General features: G+C 36.0%; 4 protein-coding genes across 4 annotated transcripts in view; 1 reads left to right on the plus strand and 3 right to left on the minus strand.

Moving 5' to 3' along the window:
* Positions 1–294: 294 nt before the first annotated feature.
* LOC120212775 lies at positions 295–3,690 on the minus strand. The gene is made up of 10 exons (XM_039210968.1): positions 3,626–3,690; positions 3,444–3,566; positions 3,248–3,312; positions 2,620–2,934; positions 2,362–2,558; positions 1,965–2,069; positions 1,746–1,823; positions 1,458–1,700; positions 670–1,335; positions 295–324 (listed from the first exon to the last, which is right to left on the minus strand). Exons 1-10 carry the CDS (start codon positions 3,688–3,690, stop codon positions 295–297), a joined length of 1,887 nt encoding a protein of 628 aa, XP_039066899.1.
* A 2,668-nt stretch (positions 3,691–6,358) lies between these two features.
* LOC120212706 (protein SEMI-ROLLED LEAF 2-like) overlaps positions 6,359–17,879 on the minus strand; it is a 30,338-nt gene continuing 18,817 nt past the window's right edge. Inside the window, exons 21-22 of the mRNA XM_039210927.1 lie at positions 12,822–12,826; positions 6,359–6,385 (exon numbers count right to left, since the gene is read on the minus strand). The gene's annotated coding sequence lies outside the window, so the exon portion shown is untranslated. The remainder of the gene's footprint in view (positions 6,386–12,821; positions 12,827–17,879) is intronic.
* LOC120212776 (BES1/BZR1 homolog protein 2-like) lies at positions 7,932–9,615 on the minus strand. Its single transcript, XM_039210969.1, has 3 exons — positions 9,606–9,615; positions 8,403–8,506; positions 7,932–8,315 (listed from the first exon to the last, which is right to left on the minus strand). The coding sequence occupies exons 1-3, from the start codon at positions 9,613–9,615 to the stop codon at positions 7,932–7,934; spliced, it is 498 nt and encodes a 165-aa protein (XP_039066900.1).
* Positions 10,076–12,099, plus strand: LOC120212777 (zinc finger BED domain-containing protein RICESLEEPER 2-like). The gene is made up of 5 exons (XM_039210970.1): positions 10,076–10,694; positions 10,811–10,948; positions 11,021–11,153; positions 11,283–11,871; positions 12,091–12,099. Exons 1-5 carry the CDS (start codon positions 10,076–10,078, stop codon positions 12,097–12,099), a joined length of 1,488 nt encoding a protein of 495 aa, XP_039066901.1.

Consider the following 17,879-nt stretch of genomic DNA (forward strand, 5'->3'; position numbering starts at 1 on the left):
ACCATCTCATATCACAAGTCAGTCTAAGACCAACGAGTAAAGCAGATAGTTCCGCAAAACCCACCTCAAAACATCCAACAAAAGACTGGGTCAAACCACCACACACCTGTCCATACTTATCACGAGCAACAACTCTAATCGCAGACAGTTGGCGATCTGCAACAAAGGCACTATCAACATTCACTTTGATAACTCCCTCCAAAGGTGGAGTCCATCGTATAGCAGTATTTGTAGACCGTTGTTTATTCATCCCCACTAATAGCCCTTAAATAATCCTGATGTAGTATGTTTGCATTAGTCACCAAGAGCCACGCCGGTTGCAACCTGTCAGAATGAACAAATGAGTTTCGATTATTCCAGACATTCCACAGAAGTATCAAAAATCCAGCAAAAGAATCAATTCCTATAATAGAGAGTACTTCCTCCATCCATAATAAAGGATTCTCCATAGTACTTAAAATTATAGAAAGAGGCAGATCTGCTAGACGTAAAGTCTCCAAAGTTACAGGACAGCCCCTCATGGCATGTATAATCGTCTCTTCCCCATTAGAACATAGGACAAATTCCATCACCAAAATAAGAACTTTTAAGTCGACTTCCCACGGGTAATGTATTCCGGGCAACCCGCCAAGCAAACATACGTATCTTAGGAAGAATTTTCAATTTAACCATAACTGACCACAATTTAGACTTCCTCTCATTATCATGATGTCGTTTCTGTAACCACCAATAACCAGATATAACTGAGTAGATACCCGAATCATGATTAGCCCAAACAATAACATCTTCAGCACAAGGTGCAATAGGAACTGAAAGAATCTGCATAGCATCTTCCTTAGAAAACAACCTATAAATCAAAGATTCATTCCAAACATTAGAGCCATCAATCATAAGATCAGAACAATAAAGAGGATTAAGATCAGAGTTAGAATAACTCCTTGTAAGAGAAACAACTTTTGAACCACCCCAGATATCATGGTGAACCCGTTTATTACTTCGTATACCAATACACCAAAAAAGAGCCCCACACATCTCTTGTAATGTATGGTATAAACCTTTCCAAGCATAAGGACTTCTATCCTTTAAAGTAGCATGCAGCAGCATATCACCATGGGAAAAATATTTAGAACGAAATACTCGAGCCACCAAACGCTCTGGATCCTTGATAAAGCGCCATAATTGTTTGCCTAATAAAGCCAAATTGAAACTATGTAAGTCCCAAAATCCCATCCCACCTTCTCTTTTGGGTTTGCACATTGTTTTCCAAGCAACCATTGGCCAACCACGCCTATTAGCATCACCTGACCACCAGTAATGCCTATTACTCACCAAATCCTGACTCAACATCAGGAAGTCGATAGCAAGACATAATATGAGGAAGAGCTTGGGCTACAGCTTTAAGAAATACCTCACCTCCAAATGAAAGATGTTCGTCCACCGTCAATCCTATTATAAACCTTTTCTTTCAAATAACCAAATGTATTTCTCTTATTCTTTCCAATGTGAAGAGGCATACCAAGGTAGTGTCCCAAATCAGGCACTTCACCAATACCCAAGATACTCGAAATTTGATCACGACATTCTTGTCTCGTACTTGGACTAAAATATAATGTCGATTTCTCAAGATTCACCTTTTGACCAGAAGCAGCTTCATAAGCACCAAGAGCATCGCGAATAATAGAAGCCTCATGTAAAGAGTTCTTAATGAAGATAAGGCTATAATCAGCAAAAAATAAATGAGTTACCTTAGGCCCATTCCGACTTGCCCCCATTCCATGAATCTTCCTTTGAGCCTGCAAACGGTTAAATAGAGCGGATAACCCCTGAGTGCAGAAAAGAAATAAAAATGGAGATAAAGGATCGCCTTATCATAACCCTCGATTTGGCCTAAACTCCTTAGTGAGACTACCATTGATACGAATAGAGAAGGAGACAATTTTCACACATCTCATAATAAGATTTACCCAATCAATACAAAAACCTAGCTTTAACATAACCTTTATCAGAAAAGACCATTCCACTCTATCGTACGCTTTCTCCATATCCAATTTAATAGCAGCACCCTTAATCTGACCATTTTTGAAGAGTTCATAATGAATAGCCATGTGCCACCAATATGTTATATGAGATTTGGCGTCCATGAAGAAAGGCAGCTTGTGTTTCATGAATGCAACTCGACATAAGCCCCTTAAGTCGTCAAACCAGAACCTTAGAAACAATTTTATAAACTACAGTACAAAGATTGATTGGGCGAAGATGCTTTCATGTTGAGATCAATATTTTTGGAATAAGAACAATCACTGTCTTATTAATCAAACTCATGTCTAATGTACCTTGTAACAATTGTAAGCACAAATGGACCACATCTGCCCCAACAATATCCCAATGCAATCGATAGAAACTCGTCAGAATACCATCAATGCCAGGTGCCTTCAACGGATGAATATCACGAAAAGCTGCAATAATTTCATCAGTAGTAAAATCCGCACAAAGCGCACCATTCATTTCATCAGTAATGACCGTATCAATAGCATCAATAACAGAATCATCAGAGAGCACTCGCAGAAGCAAATAAATCCTGAAATTAGTTAACCGCAATATCCTTAATCTCCTGCTTACCTTCCTTCCAGATGCCATTTTTATCCATTAAGCCCCGAATATAATTTTTCTTATGACGACCATTAGCACGAGCATGTAAATATGAAGTATTTCGATCTCCATTAGCCAACCATTGAACTCGAGACCTTTGCATCCAATACACCTCCTCCTTATTAAGAAGAATATTCAATTCCTCTTTATCTCTTTTGAGATTCTGCAATTCTGCCTCCGAAGTATGACGACTGAAAGAAGAATTAATTTTATTCCGAAGAACTTGAATTCTACCACGAGAGGTAGCCAAACAATCCTTTTGCCAAGAACTAAGTTTGACCCAACCTCAGCAATTTATCCAGAATATCAGAATAAGTAGATCCCAAGTGGCCTTAACTAATATTCTACAAGCTTCCTCAGAAGCCCAACATTGTTCGAACGAAAATAATTATCACTTGATCCTTGAATTTAGGTTGAACCCAAGTAGTATCCATTAATAACTAACATGATCAGAAGTTTCAACAAATTCAGTAAATACCTTACCATTTGGAAATTGTTGTAGCCAACTTTTGGAAGCAACAAAACGATCAATAAGTTCCTTAATAGCATGATTCACCCACGTAAACCAACCTCTAGCAGGCTTAACATCAAATAAAACCATTATTGGCAAGCATCATACGAAACTCATCCATTTGAACTCTTGATTTCCTTCGCCCACCATAACTAACAATGATCAGAAGTTTCAACAAATTCAGTAAATACCTTACCATTTGGAAATTGTTGTAGCCAACTTTTGGAAGCAACAAAACGATCAATAAGTTCCTTAATAGCATGATTCACCCACGTAAACCAACCTAGCAGGCTTAAACATCAAATAAACCATATTGGCAAGCATCATACGAAACTCATCCATTTGAACTCTTGATTTCCTTCGCCCACCTTGTTTTTCAGAATCATTAAGGATGGCATTAAGATCCCTGCCCAATAACCATGGAAAATTAGAGGCATTTTGTAAATAATGAATTGTGGACCAAACCTCAATCTTGAAATTATCATGGTAACTTGCATATAAACCTGAGAAAAGAAATTTGCTAGTGCCATCATCAATGATAGAATCAATATGAAACCGAGAGTACGATAAAATCGAGACATTTATATATTATTCCACAAGAGCATTAGCCCAGTACAATCATTGCTTTTGTCTACAACGAAACAATTATCCATACCAAGCTTACAACGTATATAGTTACTCTTGTTTTGCTTTATTCTAGTCTCGCTTAAGAAAAACAACATTTGCACTCTTAAGACCGATATATCGGTCAATCGCACGAACTGTCGTAGCGTTGTTTAGACCACGACAGTTCCAACACAAGACAATCATTGTTCTCGGCGGGGTTGAGCCTCAACCGCCGCCACAGAGTTTTTAGAGCTGCTCATCCCAACATCATTTGTTGAAGTATGTGTAAGTCTTATTCGCTTAGACAAAATTGGGTTATTAACCTCGTATTTGCCCTGTAAACCACGCTTAGTCAAACAATTTGTTAAAATATATGGACCATCATTACCAATTTTAACCATCGTAACTGGAGTATTTGAATATTCAGTTTCCTCCACAACTACAATTTTATTGGACATATCTCCTGTTGAAGGGTTGTCGACCACCACCTTTGTACTTGTATTCTCCACAATTTGACCAGATTCGGTCGGCGATAAAGGACTCAATTCATTATTTTCAATGGGAACCACACATTCGACCTCCTTGTTCACTTCTGCATTATCAACAGCATGTGAGGAACCTTCCACCAAATTTGGTCGCTTACCACAATCAACTATAAGAGCAGCTGGACAAGTCAATGGAGCTGATTCCATAACAGAAATATATTCAACACCCTTCTTCACACTAGTAGGACGAGTAGTTTTTGGAGGAGGCAAACGCATCCATTCGCCATACTGAAGTTTAGAAGATGTTGTAATAGAAACTGTACGACAAGATGGTACTTGATGACCCAACAATCCACAACCAAAACAAAAAGCAGGCAACCTCTCATAACGTACTGGGCATAAACGAGGTTTAGAATTACCAGGAATCCCAAGGGCGATACAGCGGCGTAAAGGCTTCATGGCATCGAACCGAACTAGTACAAGTAGAAAATCACCCATATTACCACCAAGGACCCTCTCGTATCAACAGTAATGATCGTCCCCATACTACCACCAAGCGAGATCGCCATTGCTTTAGTCATAAGACCCAATGGCACCTGATAAATCCGGATCTAAATCTCCATATGTGAAAAATCATAATCCTCAGGACATGAAAGAGGGTCGAATGAGAGCAATGAAAACCAAACATTATTAAACGACCATGGACCACGCCTCAAAATATCATCCTTAGCCTTTGCCGATCGTAATTTAATATGAAAGAATCTCGGCCGAAGCTCCACGATCTCAACCACATTGTCACTCTTCCATATTGCCCGGAAAACCCGGCCATGAGCTGGTCCGTCAACCGGAATCTCAGACATGATTTTCCCAACAATCCAATTTTCAAAATCCAACTCTTTTATTTGATCAGATGGGAGAGATGTAACAACTTGTGAAAATACATCCTCGGTGAAACTATATATATTGACTTATTAGTTATTGGGTTCTCATTCTACATGAACGTGAAACTATGTACGTTAATCATGCATTCAACTTGCTTGGCAAGTGCACATGCACATACAATAGTGCAAAAAAGGAAAAGTGGGAAAGGAGCCAAAGGTGCATTACATTTTCACAATCCCACATTTGATGAAGTAAATAATCATATCGACCGCCAACAGCAAGCAATGAACCTTCAGTAAATGCTCCAGGATGGCTCTCCTTTCCCAAGTATATCTGGAAGAAAAATTAGAAAATTCGTATCTAAATACAGGTAGGTGTGAAAACTATCTATATACACCTTCATAGGCAAAAACAGAAAAACAGTGCAAAATTGTGTCAACAAAGATAACGGGAAACTGCAAGCATCAAGATTTCTGGCTCATGGAAGAAACTTTGAGTTCTACCTGGAGCATCAGGAAAATTTTGAAACTAAGAAGTGTCGCTCGAGGAGCAAAGAGTACAAAAGAAATATGGGAAGAGTTCCGATTCAAAGGCATTAAAGTCCCATGGCAAAAACTGATCCGGTATCCCCTTCATATCCCTAAACACAGCATCATTTTTTAAACCTAGTCCCCCATCAGATTTTGATTTGCAGATCGCCTTCCAATTCACCAAGTGATTGTGGATGGATTTCAGAGTCTCCCCCATAGGAAATTCCTATTCAGTTTATCAAGTCCATTCCAAGTTGCCGTCGGGAGTAAAGTCGTATGCATCGTATGAATCAAAATTATTGATGTGACCGTTTGAATAAGAGTACACCTTCCTGCCATGGGAAGAATCTCCCCTTTCCAACCGGCTAATTTCTTCATCACTTTTTCCGTTAGGTGACCATACGTATTCGAGTTCGCCCTCTTTTGAATTATAGGTACCCTAGGTAGGTTCCAAGACCGGTTGTCAAAGGAAATTCGCTCAGCGTTGTAAGATAAGCCGATGTTTCTTCTGTAATATTATAAGAAATGAACATCTTTGATTTTTGTAGATTAACCGCGAAACCCGAAGCTTTGCTGAAACTTCTTAAACAATCCCGAGCTTTTCCAACTTGAATCGCATTCGCCTCCATGAACAGCAGAAGGTCATCTGCAAAAAAGAGTTGACTTACATTAGTCCCTCCTCTAGCAATTTTTAAAGCTTTCCAACTTCCGTTGTCAACTTCCTCCAGTAGCATATGCTATAGTCCTTCCATTACTAAAACAAAGAGGTAAGAGGACAACGGGTCCCCTTGTCTCAGAACCTAGCTTGGTAAAAATCCTTCTGTTCGTTCACCATTCATAAGTAATTCAATTTCTCTATTTTGAATGCAGTACATGATTAGCGAGATCATATCCAGAGGGAAATCAAAATCCTGCATCGTATTAAAATTTCAGTTCACATTATTGTAAGCCTTTTAGAGGTCAATTTTCATAATGATGGCTCCCTTCCTTCCTTTCATGTTCATAATCGAGTGGACAACTTCCTACACTACGAGAATATTGTCAGTAGCATTTTGACCAGAAAAAAAACTATTTTGAAAAGGGCCAATAATTCTCTGGAGAATCGATCTCAACCCGATTGACCAGAATTTTAGATAAAACTTTATAGGTTGTATTAAACAGGTTTATAGGGCGAAATAAAGGTGTTCTATCCACGACATTTGACTTTGGAATCAGCACCAAATTAACTTTAAGGATGCTATTCTCTACACAATGAGTAGCAAAGGCGTTATTAACAAACTGGTAAAGCGTATTCTTCACAGTGCTCCACTGTTTATTAAAAAAATGGGTTGGACGCCATCCGGTCCCGTAGCTTTAAGGTTTTTCATGGAAAAGAGAGTTTTCTTGATCTCATCTGAAGTCACCTCTTTTGTAATCTCAGTTGTATAGTCTCTATTGATCAACGGTAGCAATTTCTTAAAATTCTTATTCATGGCTTCCATTTTCTTCCTCATAAAAAGTTGTTTATAGTAATTAACCACATGATTTTCAAGCGTGTTTTTCTCAGTTATAGGCCTGTAAATGAACTGAACGTTCAGCGAATCGTTCATGAACCGTGCGGCGGGAAGTTCGTTTATGTGCGTTTATTTATTAAATGAACGAACATGAACAAGATTTTGTGTTCGTTTAATTAAATGAACGAACATGAACATAGGTCTCGTTCGTTCATTTACGTTCGTGAACGTTTGGTTATGTTCGTTTATATGCGTTTATTTATGTTCGTTTATGTGCGTTCATTTATGTTTAACCTAATATTCTTAAATCAATTTTGGTGATCAATTTGTATGTATCTGAAAAATATTAATTAATATGATATTTTGATGACCAACTTCATAATTAACCCAATTTTACAGCCTGATTAAGCGGTAATACAAAAAACCCTAAATCTAAAAACAATATTTTTTCTCAACTCTTCTCCAACCCGTCATTCAGCTGTTCTTGATTCTCAACTCTCCCCACCCTCCACAATTTTCATTTCTGCAACGATTCGACGGAGCTTCAAGTCTTCAACTTCAACGATTCGACGGAGCTTCAAGTCTTCAACTGCAACGATTCGACAGAGCTTCATCTCTTTCCCTTCTTGAACGTGATTTCATAAGGTAAATAATTTGAATTTTTTTTGGTCTGTTAATTTCGGGATGTGAATTTAGGGATTTTTTGTGGCATTTTGAACGAAGTGGATCCCCTTGTATGCCGCTATGAACGGTGCATTCGACCAGTCAGTCTTCTCTAGCCCACCCCTCGTTGTCCAGTCATCATCGTTAGAGTTGCTCTTAAGGAGTCCCAGTCAGATTTGCGCTTATATCCTCTAGTGGGGGAAGAAAGTGGCGAGGTCAGTGGAGTGCTGCTGGATATGGCTGCAATGTTGTGGAGGAATGGAAGGAGGTGAGTCGAGGTATTTGAATTGAAACGAGTCAGACTCGGGCATAAGGAAGATAAGGGACTCGCATGGTAAGAAGGTTCGGGGCTTGGGAAAGATGAAGACTGTGGAATGGGTTGAATAGATGAACATGAACTGATGTTGGCTAAAGACTGTGGACTGGGTTGAATAGATGAACATGAACTGATATTGGTCGAAGCCGCTCCGAGCTCCAACAGAGGTGGCTTGCATCCCTGCATCAAAAGATGAACAGAAACCCGTTTTAGAACAAGCTTCAAAAAGTAAAATTATGTACAAGTGAAGTGAAGGGAAAAGGAAACCTTGCGGTAAGTGGTGCCATCTTCTTCAACGATCCAACCAGCCTCAGCACAAAGAGCTTTCAAGACCTCATTGTTGTCGAAATGTTTGGGGAGCTTATAACTGCCTTGAGCTCAGAGGCCAGAGTATATGTTTGCAGCTATGGCTCTTCTTCTCCGTTCTCTCCTCTTATTGTTCTCATTTTCTTTCCATGTGAGTAATCTCCGTGTCATCTTCACTAATTTCTTGCTTTTTTTCTCTCTTTCAAGTTCCAACCTTGGGAGAAGAAGATGCAGAAATGTGTGGAGTCCCAATAGAGACACGCATGAGACCAAGTCTCTTTCTCACGAAAATATTGCTTTGCTCTATGGTTGAAGTTGGGAAAGTTTTAGGCTTTCGCAGCGTTGGTTTATTAGATTTTTCCTATGTTTCTCGTCCTGTCTTTCTCTTTTGCTTTCACACTTGGTTGAATACAAGTAATCTGAAGTGATATAAACCCAGAAAAGAATACTAGTATTGATGATAGCCTAATCAAGGTTGGAAAACATGAAACTGCCCATAAACCCAGAAAAGAATATACTAGTATTGATGATAGCCTAATCAAGGTTGGAAAACATGAAACTGCCCTGCCCTGTCACGTGGTGGATTGGTTTTTTGTTAAGGATTTTTTATGGCATGTTTTGTGTTTTTTAATTTTTGGTTCGTGGAAAAAAGGAAATGTGCAGTTTGGTGAATCTATGGCATACTAAAATGCCCGAACAAGTAAGACCCTATTCCTACAGTTAGAGATTTACTGGTGCTGTGCAGTGTTGTGAAAGACTATTGATGGCCTTCGTTTATGCCCCTGTGGGTAGGTTGTTTATGTTCGATGAATATGGTTTTTGTTGCTGAGCCGATGTATCCATTTGGTGTTGTGTTTGCGGTATATCGAAATTGTTGTCCACTTTGTTATAACTCCATATACATGCTTGGTTTGTATTGGTGTTAGTATGATATGGGGAGTGGATTGATGTTGAGATGGGTTGAATATTGATGATGTTTTGGTGTTATGTACTGTTATGATGCCATATTTTAGTAGGTTTAGTTATTCTGGTCGCTACTGCAAGTTGGTTTCATTCTATTGCCGCTGTGTTTGCTTTACATCAATTTAGTTGTGCTGTTTTAGTTGATATGCTACTTATTTAATTTGATAATAGAAAAAAATCCTTTTATTTACTAACGCTAACATTCACTCATTGTTGTACCACAGATGTCTGATTCGCCACTTGAATCAACTGAATTTGAATCAAGTACCAACACTCCAACCATGGAAAGTACACAAAATCCAGATGTTGTTTTTATTACAGCTGATAACGAAGAAGTAGATGCAGCAGCTACAGATAGTGTAGAACACGTTGATGCAACTAACAATGAAGAACTAACTCCATTCACTAGAAGGAAGAGAAAGAAGACTTCGGGAGTTTGGGAACATTTCCGGATGGTAAAGTTGCATGATGGAACTAACTTGTCTGAATGTAGCCATTGTGGAGAAAAGTTTAAGAAAATGAAATATGGAACCACCACACCGTTGCATAGGCATATTGGTGATTGTCCAAAGTTGAAAGTGGTTAACAGAGGTCAATTAAGTTTAAAAGTGCAGCCTGGCAAATCAGATTCTTCATCTATGGTTTGAAATTTGAAGTTTGACAATGCAAAGATGAGAGAGGTTATTTCCCACATGATCATGGTTCATGAATTACCTTTTAATTTTGTGGAGTATGGACTGTTTAATGTGGTAATGAAAGAAGCAAATCCAGGATTTAACAAGATCTCACGTGCTTCTGTTAAACAAGATTGTATTTCCAGTTATGAGATTGGAAAGAAAAGAGTTCAAAAATTATTGGGTTCTGTCAAGCGTGTGAGCATCACTACAGATATGTGGACATCGAATCAAAACATCCATTACATGGTAGTTACATGCCATTTTGTAGATTCTGATTTCAAGCTTCACAAACGCATATTAAGTTTTGTTGACTTGTCTCCACCGTATTCTGGAGCATGTATCTATGATTCACTTTTTAAGTGTCTAAAGGAGTGGAACATTGAGACAAAGGTGGTGACTTTGACAGTGGACAATGCTAAGACTAATGATGTGGTGGCTAGAAAATTGATGGAAAATTTGAATCTTCAGAAGAAACTTGATGTTGGTGGAAAATTATTTCATGTGCGGTGTTGTGCACATATTCTTAATTTGTTAGTTCATGATGGTCTTGGAGAAATTGAAGACATAATTCATAATGTTCGTGAGAGTGTGAAACATGTCAATGCCTCTCCGGGTCGATTGCATATTTTTAGTGAACTCGCCAAACAACTTTCAATGCCAAAAAAAGCTTGATTTTAGATGTTAGTACCAGGTGGAATGCTACATATGCTATGTTGTCTACTGCTTTAGAGTTCAAAGAAGTGTTTGTGAATTATGTCGATCGAGAGTCTACATACACTACTTTACTGAGCGAGGAAGACTGGAAAAAAGTTGAAGAGGTTTGCTCAGTCTTGGCACTTTTCAATGAAGCTACAAAAATCATTTCAGGTATAACTTGATTTCTTTTTATTAATTTTTAATACAAAGAATTTACTACTAATTATTTTTTGAATATTATAGGTTCCGAATATCCTACATCCAATTTATTTCTTAGCGAATTGTTTGGGATAAAACTAGAATTGGATGCAGTAGTTTTAGGAGGAAGTGATTACATGGTAGCTATGGCTATGAAGAAGAAGAAAAAATTTGACAAGTATTGAGGTACTTGTAACTTGTTAATTTCAATTGGTGCCATTTTAGATCCCAAGTATAAATTTAAGTTGTTTGAATTTTATTTTAATGAATTTATTTGAGTTCTAATTGATGTCATTCTCTTTATCAGGTATAAAATGAAATTGCTTGAGTTTTCTTTCCATACTATTTATTCACATGATGAGGCTTCGAGAGAAATACAAATAGTTCGATGTATTTTATATGAGTTGTACCAAGGATATGTTGAGGCTCATAAAGCAGCAAATGTTGTTTCATCTACTGATGGGAGTCAAAGTGTTAGTATTGGTGGTACTTCTAAGAGTAGTGTTAGCTCCTTATTCAGTCAATTTGGTAAAGGTATTAAAACTGGCACAGCTAAATATGACCAGCATATTAGAAGTGTCGATACTTTTACATTTGTCAAGTCAGAATTGGACACTTATTTGGAGGAAGGAGTTTTAATTGGTGAGCCTGGTGTATATTTTGATGCCTTGGGATGGTGGAAGGAGAACAATATTAAATTTAACATTTTGTCAAAAATGGCTGCTGACATATTGGCAATTCCAGTCACTACTGTTGCTTCTGAATCTGCTTTCAGTGCTGGTGGGAGGGTTATTGATCCGCATCGATCCTCTTTAGGAACTAAGATGGTAGATATGCTTGTTTGTGGAGCTGATTGGTATCGTCAATACTATGGGTTAGAGAAAAATAAAAACAAGGTATTTTTATGTTTTAAGTTTTATTGAATTTGGTTTTACAATGACTAATATATTTTTGGTTTTTTGATTTGTTGTAGCAAAACGAAGATATCATACATGTTGAGATTCCTTGAAAATGAGGATGAATGAATTGGTATAACCTCGCTAATTTAGTATATTTTTCATCTTTTGTTATAACTCCTTTAATTTAATATAATTTATTTGTTTGATTTTGATCAGGATGGATGATGAATTAACGACTGAACATGAATGCAAGTTGAATATGTTACGAATATTATTGAAGTTGTTTGGATTTCAAGAAGATTGTTTTGTTGAACAAATTAACTTTAAGACTTTATTATATTCATATAGCTTACTTATGATTTATGTATGTTTTTGTCGTATTCGAACAAATTAACTCTAAAGTCGTGTGAATCATTTAATATCTTTAAAAGATTAATCGAAATATCTGATATCTTCAAACATTTCATCACTGTTAATCAGCTCTTACGCTATTATCACTGTAGATTTGGTTGATTTGCATTGTCGATTATTTTTCATGAAAGAACAATGAAAGATAGGGTCTCCAACGTTTATGTTCGTTTATGTTCGTGTTCATTTATGTTCGTGTTCGTTTATGTTTGTGTTTGTTTATGTTCGTTTATTTATTAAATGAACGAACATGAACAAGCTATATTCCTTAATGAACGAACATGAACAAAAAGAATTTTGTTCGTTTATGTTCGCTTATTTATTAAATGAACGAACATGAACATACCTCCGTTCGTCTGCGTTCGGTTCGTTTACAGGCCTACTCAGTTATCCAAGAATCTCCCACAAACAGACCCATGATTCTGTTATTTTTCCTTCTAACTTTAGTGGTGATATGGAAAAACTTAGTATTTCTTTCGCCCTTTAAAACCCAGTCTAACCTCAATTTCTGTACCCAAAAGATTTCTTCTTGTGCTAACATTTCCTGATAATCGGCTATAAGTTTCTTTTCTAAATTATTTTATTTTTTAAATATATTTTTAATATTTCAAGTCTTATTTAAAACGTATATAATGATATCAATTCAAAGAACGCCTTATAATGATATCAATTCGAAGAACGCCTTCTTTAGTAGTTACTTCAAGAACATTATCCTTTTTAGGGGTATGTATTATATTTATTTATTTAAATTGTGCATGAATATCATTTAATTAGTCAATACAATGTATATGTTTTATTCACGAAGAATATTGTAGTTTCATTCAATCGGGAAAAATTACGTCTTTAAATTAATAATTATTAATTTATCACTTAATTAATACATCTTTAAATTAATAAAATTACGTGATTCAGACATTATTGATTTATAGAGGTTTTATTGTATATATATTTTGCGTAATTTATACAACTTTCTTTATCAATCTTATTTTAATTATTATATTTTAAAATATATTAATTTAATCACTAATTAAAGAAACTTTAGACATTGAATCTTTTTAAGGTAAACCGCCTATTTGGTCACACACCTGTTCTCGTGTTTTTATTTTGTCAATTAATTATTATTTTTTAAATTATATCTAATGTTACATTTCATTTCATTTATGTTTTGGTCATCAATCGCTAGATTTGACCATTGACTTAACAAAAATGGTGATATTGTAACACTCTAATCCAGTTCGACCCGAAGACCGAAGGATTAAAGTGCCACATGAGACTACCAAAGTGGCTAACCCAAAAAAAATTCTTTTAAATTCAACTGTAAAGCTTCATTTAAAGACCATACATAATGATATAATATAAAGGCGAAACAAATCGGAGTTTACAAATACGAGGGAGCTCCCAAAACATCCAAAGTAATAACAATATTGAGTTTAACAAAATACATTTACGACTAAATACAAAAGGGTATATAAATAGTACATGCCCTCTATATAAATCAAGACGTACTCTGAAGCCTCGACTAATATGGAATATCTTGTGACGATAACGCTCCATGAACGGTATCCTAAGAACTTGCGTACGAAAACACATTTCGAATGTTATGCTTACGAGCTCGGTGTCACACTAATAATTGTATTGTACTACATGCATTCACTAAATGAGCATGCTAGTGGAATAAGTATGAAGACATAGGAATGTTGACATGAAATGTTGAGGTAGGCATCATGATGTAGCGGAGGGTTCTACATCTCGAAGCGCACACCCCTTTAGCCTACCTAGGTACCCTTGGGTATATGAGGTGAGATATGGAACTACATCAGAAACGTACACCAGACCAACTCACTCCATCTAGTCTTGGGACATTTACGCCCATCTGGCAAATAAAGTGTCTTGGCACTGATTGGGATATCCAATGAGATGATTGTCCTCTACTAAAGTAAACTCGAGTGCCTTGGTTATTTCCCGAGCATCAAACAAGTCTAGTTTTATGTCATCTTGGTTGTTATTGTTTCAAGTTATTGTAAGTTTATTACGGTTCTCACTTGTAGTTTTATTTGATTCCATTCTGGTGTTATTGGATCCCTCAAGTTCAACCCCTTAACCATTTGGATTCCCTATCCAAAATTATACGTTGGTATTGATACTGAGTTCTTCGGTATCGATACTAACCTTTGGTATCGAAACTAAAATGACTATTATAAGCTGAGCAGAAATGAGAAGAAATGGTAGTATCGATACTCTGGGATCAAGTATCGAATACTTTTATACCAGGGTATCAATATTATCTTAAGTATCAATACTAAATTTTACTTTGATATTTTAAAAAATGCCTCAACATCGATACCCCTACTGGGAGTTTCGATACTCAACCCTCAGTATCGATACTCTTATGAATACCGAAACAAAAAATTGTCACTGGAATCTGCTAAGTGAACTCGGTATCGATATTCCTCTTGCGAGTATCGATGCCCTATTAATGAGTATTGATACTTCTAGCCCAAAACTCTCTTGTTTTAACCATCTGATAAAGTGTATTGGTACTGTTCTTCCAGTACTGATACTCAAATACAGAAATGTGTTGTTTGGGCACGAAAATGACTCCCTATTTAACCCAAAAGCCCTACTGAGATTCCCAAACGTTATTAAAGTTTTATGTATGATCAAAAGGATCATAATGTCCATAAACATGCTGAAAAACATAAAATGTTGAGATTTACCGTGGACATGCTAGTATGCTTCCTAACTCATGCAAACTAATCAACACTCATCTAATAATCTACAGGTAGTAGAGTTGAGTTATAAGTGTGTTCCCTTGTCTCCTAAGCTGGTGGAAACGTTTTCAACTCAACCAAGAGTGAGCTTTTCCTTTCCTTTGCTTTTATAGCTCTCCCCAACTTCTCTCACTATACAAAATCATATACATGAATTACTAACTGATTTGGAGATTTAAGGAAAAGCTAAGGAGTCTCCTAGAGCTTTAATCTTCCCAAAATGAGTTAAAAACCATGGGTTTCTAAACCCCTACTAAGCCCTTCTTGAGGTTAGTATAACCGAACTTTGATTTTGTGGGTTAGAAAGAAAGCTCTAATAATGGTGATTTTGTTTCTTACCTTTGCAAAATCGGGCTAGTGATGAAAGCTAACAAAGTTTCTGCATTTGTCTAAGTTACCAAAGAAGATAGGGTTTATAAAAAGAAGAAAACAACAAAGAAGTGTGAAGAAAAAGATGGAGTTTCCAGCGTGACCTCATTCCCATTAATGGGATTTCAGCCTTTCAAACTAAAATTATGTTTATTGTTTACTTGGTCCTTCAAGTTTTGGTCTTATTTCAAAAATCTCCTTTTTAACACTAAATGGGTTTAATCCAAGGCCAATTCTCACCAAATCTTGGGTCAAAGGTTTCCTACAACTAACGGGTTCATCCAAGGTCCTTTCGGGTTAGCTTAAAACTCTTAACCCAGAATTTGGAATGTAACATATATTGTATAGTATAAAATCCTTTTTAATCCCTTAAAATTATGCATATCAATTTAGTTCTAATTATAAATAATCTAATAAATCTTTAATATTTTAAAATTACATCAGTTAGGTTACTTCATATAATATATTTTGAATAAATTATAAATTTTATCACTCAACTTTCTTCTCACTCCCATGATCAACAAATTTAAAAAAAAAATCTCTAAACATTATACATTGAATTTGTTTACCATTCCTCCATTTTCCTGCGTTGTTGTATGATGATATGATTTTTTTATTATCTTTTTATTTGTGACCTAAGCTTTAATTAATATTTTATTAATATTTTTTTATTGAATTAGACTCTTCGTCAATTACAACTTGATGTGTATATTCGCGTCCCTATTACATCTTCTAGCATCCTAAACTAGTCATTAATCAAACATTCACTTATGTATGAATCATTATATCTTATTCTCTAAAATTTAATTCATCTCTAATGATATTGCCATCAACTAGGGTAATTACCAACTCAATTCATTGTCTCTAATGAAATTAACATCAATTCAGTTCATCGTCTCTAATGACAAAAACCTCATATCTCAATTCAGTTCATCGGGTTGGAACCTGTTGGATTCGGGTTGAATTGTCTTCCATAATTCAATTAAAGATGATGAATATCAAAAAGCAAGAAACCAAAACAGTCAATGATAGATTCATAAAGTTTGAAGTATTTTCTTATTAAAATGACTTGAGATATCTTTTAATGCTACCATGGATAGCTTATTTTATTAATCAATTTATTGAATTTAGACATTTTTTTGGAATGAAACAATTTTAAATTCTAGTTGTAGACTTGAAACATTTGTAATCATTTTTACAATGAAGGGAAGTTTTAAATCGAAGATCAAACTTGAGTATAATGTGTTGAAAGTAAAAAAACATGGGCGGCTAAATGGTCATATTTAGGTAGCCAATTTTTGTTGAATTTTTGGATGGTAAAACTATGCAATTAGTCATTGTAATTTAGGGTATTTATAAGATTAGTCCTTAAAGCTTCTACTATAAATACCCTAGCTCATTTAGCTTCAAAACCATCCCAAAGTATTCTAGCTTTCTTCCAATACTAGAGAGAATTTAGAGAGTTTCTTGAGAGTTGTTTTCTCCTTTTTATCAAGAGAGAATTATCATTGTTTTCTCCTTGGTAGATCGAGAGAAGTTGTAATTCCTATTTTCTCATAGTGAAATTCTTCTACCGTTGCTCGTGGTTTTTACCCTATTTTATTTAGGGGTTTTCCACGTAAATTTTGTGACTTCTTTATCTTCATTTTTATTTTCTCAAATTATCAATTGCGATTTTGCTCTATCCGATAGCCGTCTTCCGTAACAATTGGTATCCAAGCTAGATTAGAGTGTGTAATATCTGCTTATTGTCTTTGTGGTTGCCACCAAAAGGTGTATCCTCTAACATAAGAAAATAACAAGTTATTACCCATTCTTTGAAGGTTCCAGAGAACTATTCATGACAGTGAAATAGTGGGAGCTATCCGTAAAAGAAGCTATGGCAACGAAATTTGATATTGAAAAATGCAATGGGAGAAATTTCTTATTGTGGAAATTGAAGATGAAGGTCATCCTAAGGAAAGACGGGTGTCTAGCGACTATCAATGAAAGGCCGGTGGATTTCGCAGATGACATCAAATGGAACGAGATGGATGGGAATGCTATGGCAAACTTTCATCTAGCATTAGCAAGTGAAGTATTGTCAAGCATCGAGGAGAATAAGACAACTAAGAAGATATAGGATCATCTCACCAAATTGTACGAGGCTACATTGCTGCACAATAAAATTTTCCTTAAGAGGAAATTGTACACTCTCCGTATGCCAGAATCTACTTCAGTTACGGAGCACTTAAATACATTGAACACCTTATTTTCTCAGCTTACATCCTTAAGCTGTAAAATAGGAGAACAAGAACGTGTTGAACTTCTACTTCAAAGTTTACCAGATTCGTACGATCAACTCATCATCAACTTGACAAACAGTAATGTCACCAATCTAGTCTTCGATGACGTTGCAGTTGCTGTTCTACAAGAAGAAAATCGGCGTAAGAACAAGGAAGACAGACAAGTAAATCT

The sequence above is a fragment of the Hibiscus syriacus genome, unplaced genomic scaffold (genome assembly GCF_006381635.1).
Source record: "Hibiscus syriacus cultivar Baekdansim isolate YM2019G1 unplaced genomic scaffold, ASM638163v2 tig00110015_pilon, whole genome shotgun sequence".
Taxonomy (NCBI): Eukaryota; Viridiplantae; Streptophyta; class Magnoliopsida; order Malvales; family Malvaceae; genus Hibiscus; species Hibiscus syriacus.

Bases quoted from the DNA above. Each gene is read 5' to 3' on its own strand.
- LOC120212775 (XM_039210968.1), bottom strand. From the start codon at position 3,690: ATGGCACTAGCAAATTTCTTTTCTCAGGTTTATATGCAAGTTACCATG. The intron at 1,336-1,457 runs GTTTATAATAGG...ATGTTGAGTCAG, and splicing joins TTGGTTATTTGAAAGAAAAG to GATTTGGTGAGTAATAGGCA. The intron at 325-669 runs GTTAAATTGAAA...TCATTCTGACAG, and splicing joins CTAAATTGTGGTCAGTTATG to GTTGCAACCGGCGTGGCTCT.
- LOC120212776 (XM_039210969.1), bottom strand. The intron at 8,316-8,402 runs GTTTCCTTTTCC...CTTTTGATGCAG, and splicing joins ATGGCACCACTTACCGCAAG to GGATGCAAGCCACCTCTGTT.
- LOC120212777 (XM_039210970.1), top strand. From the start codon at position 10,076: ATGAGAGAGGTTATTTCCCACATGATCATGGTTCATGAATTACCTTTT. The intron at 10,695-10,810 runs GTCGATTGCATA...CTACTGCTTTAG, and splicing joins ACATGTCAATGCCTCTCCGG to AGTTCAAAGAAGTGTTTGTG. The intron at 10,949-11,020 runs GTATAACTTGAT...TGAATATTATAG, and splicing joins AGCTACAAAAATCATTTCAG to GTTCCGAATATCCTACATCC.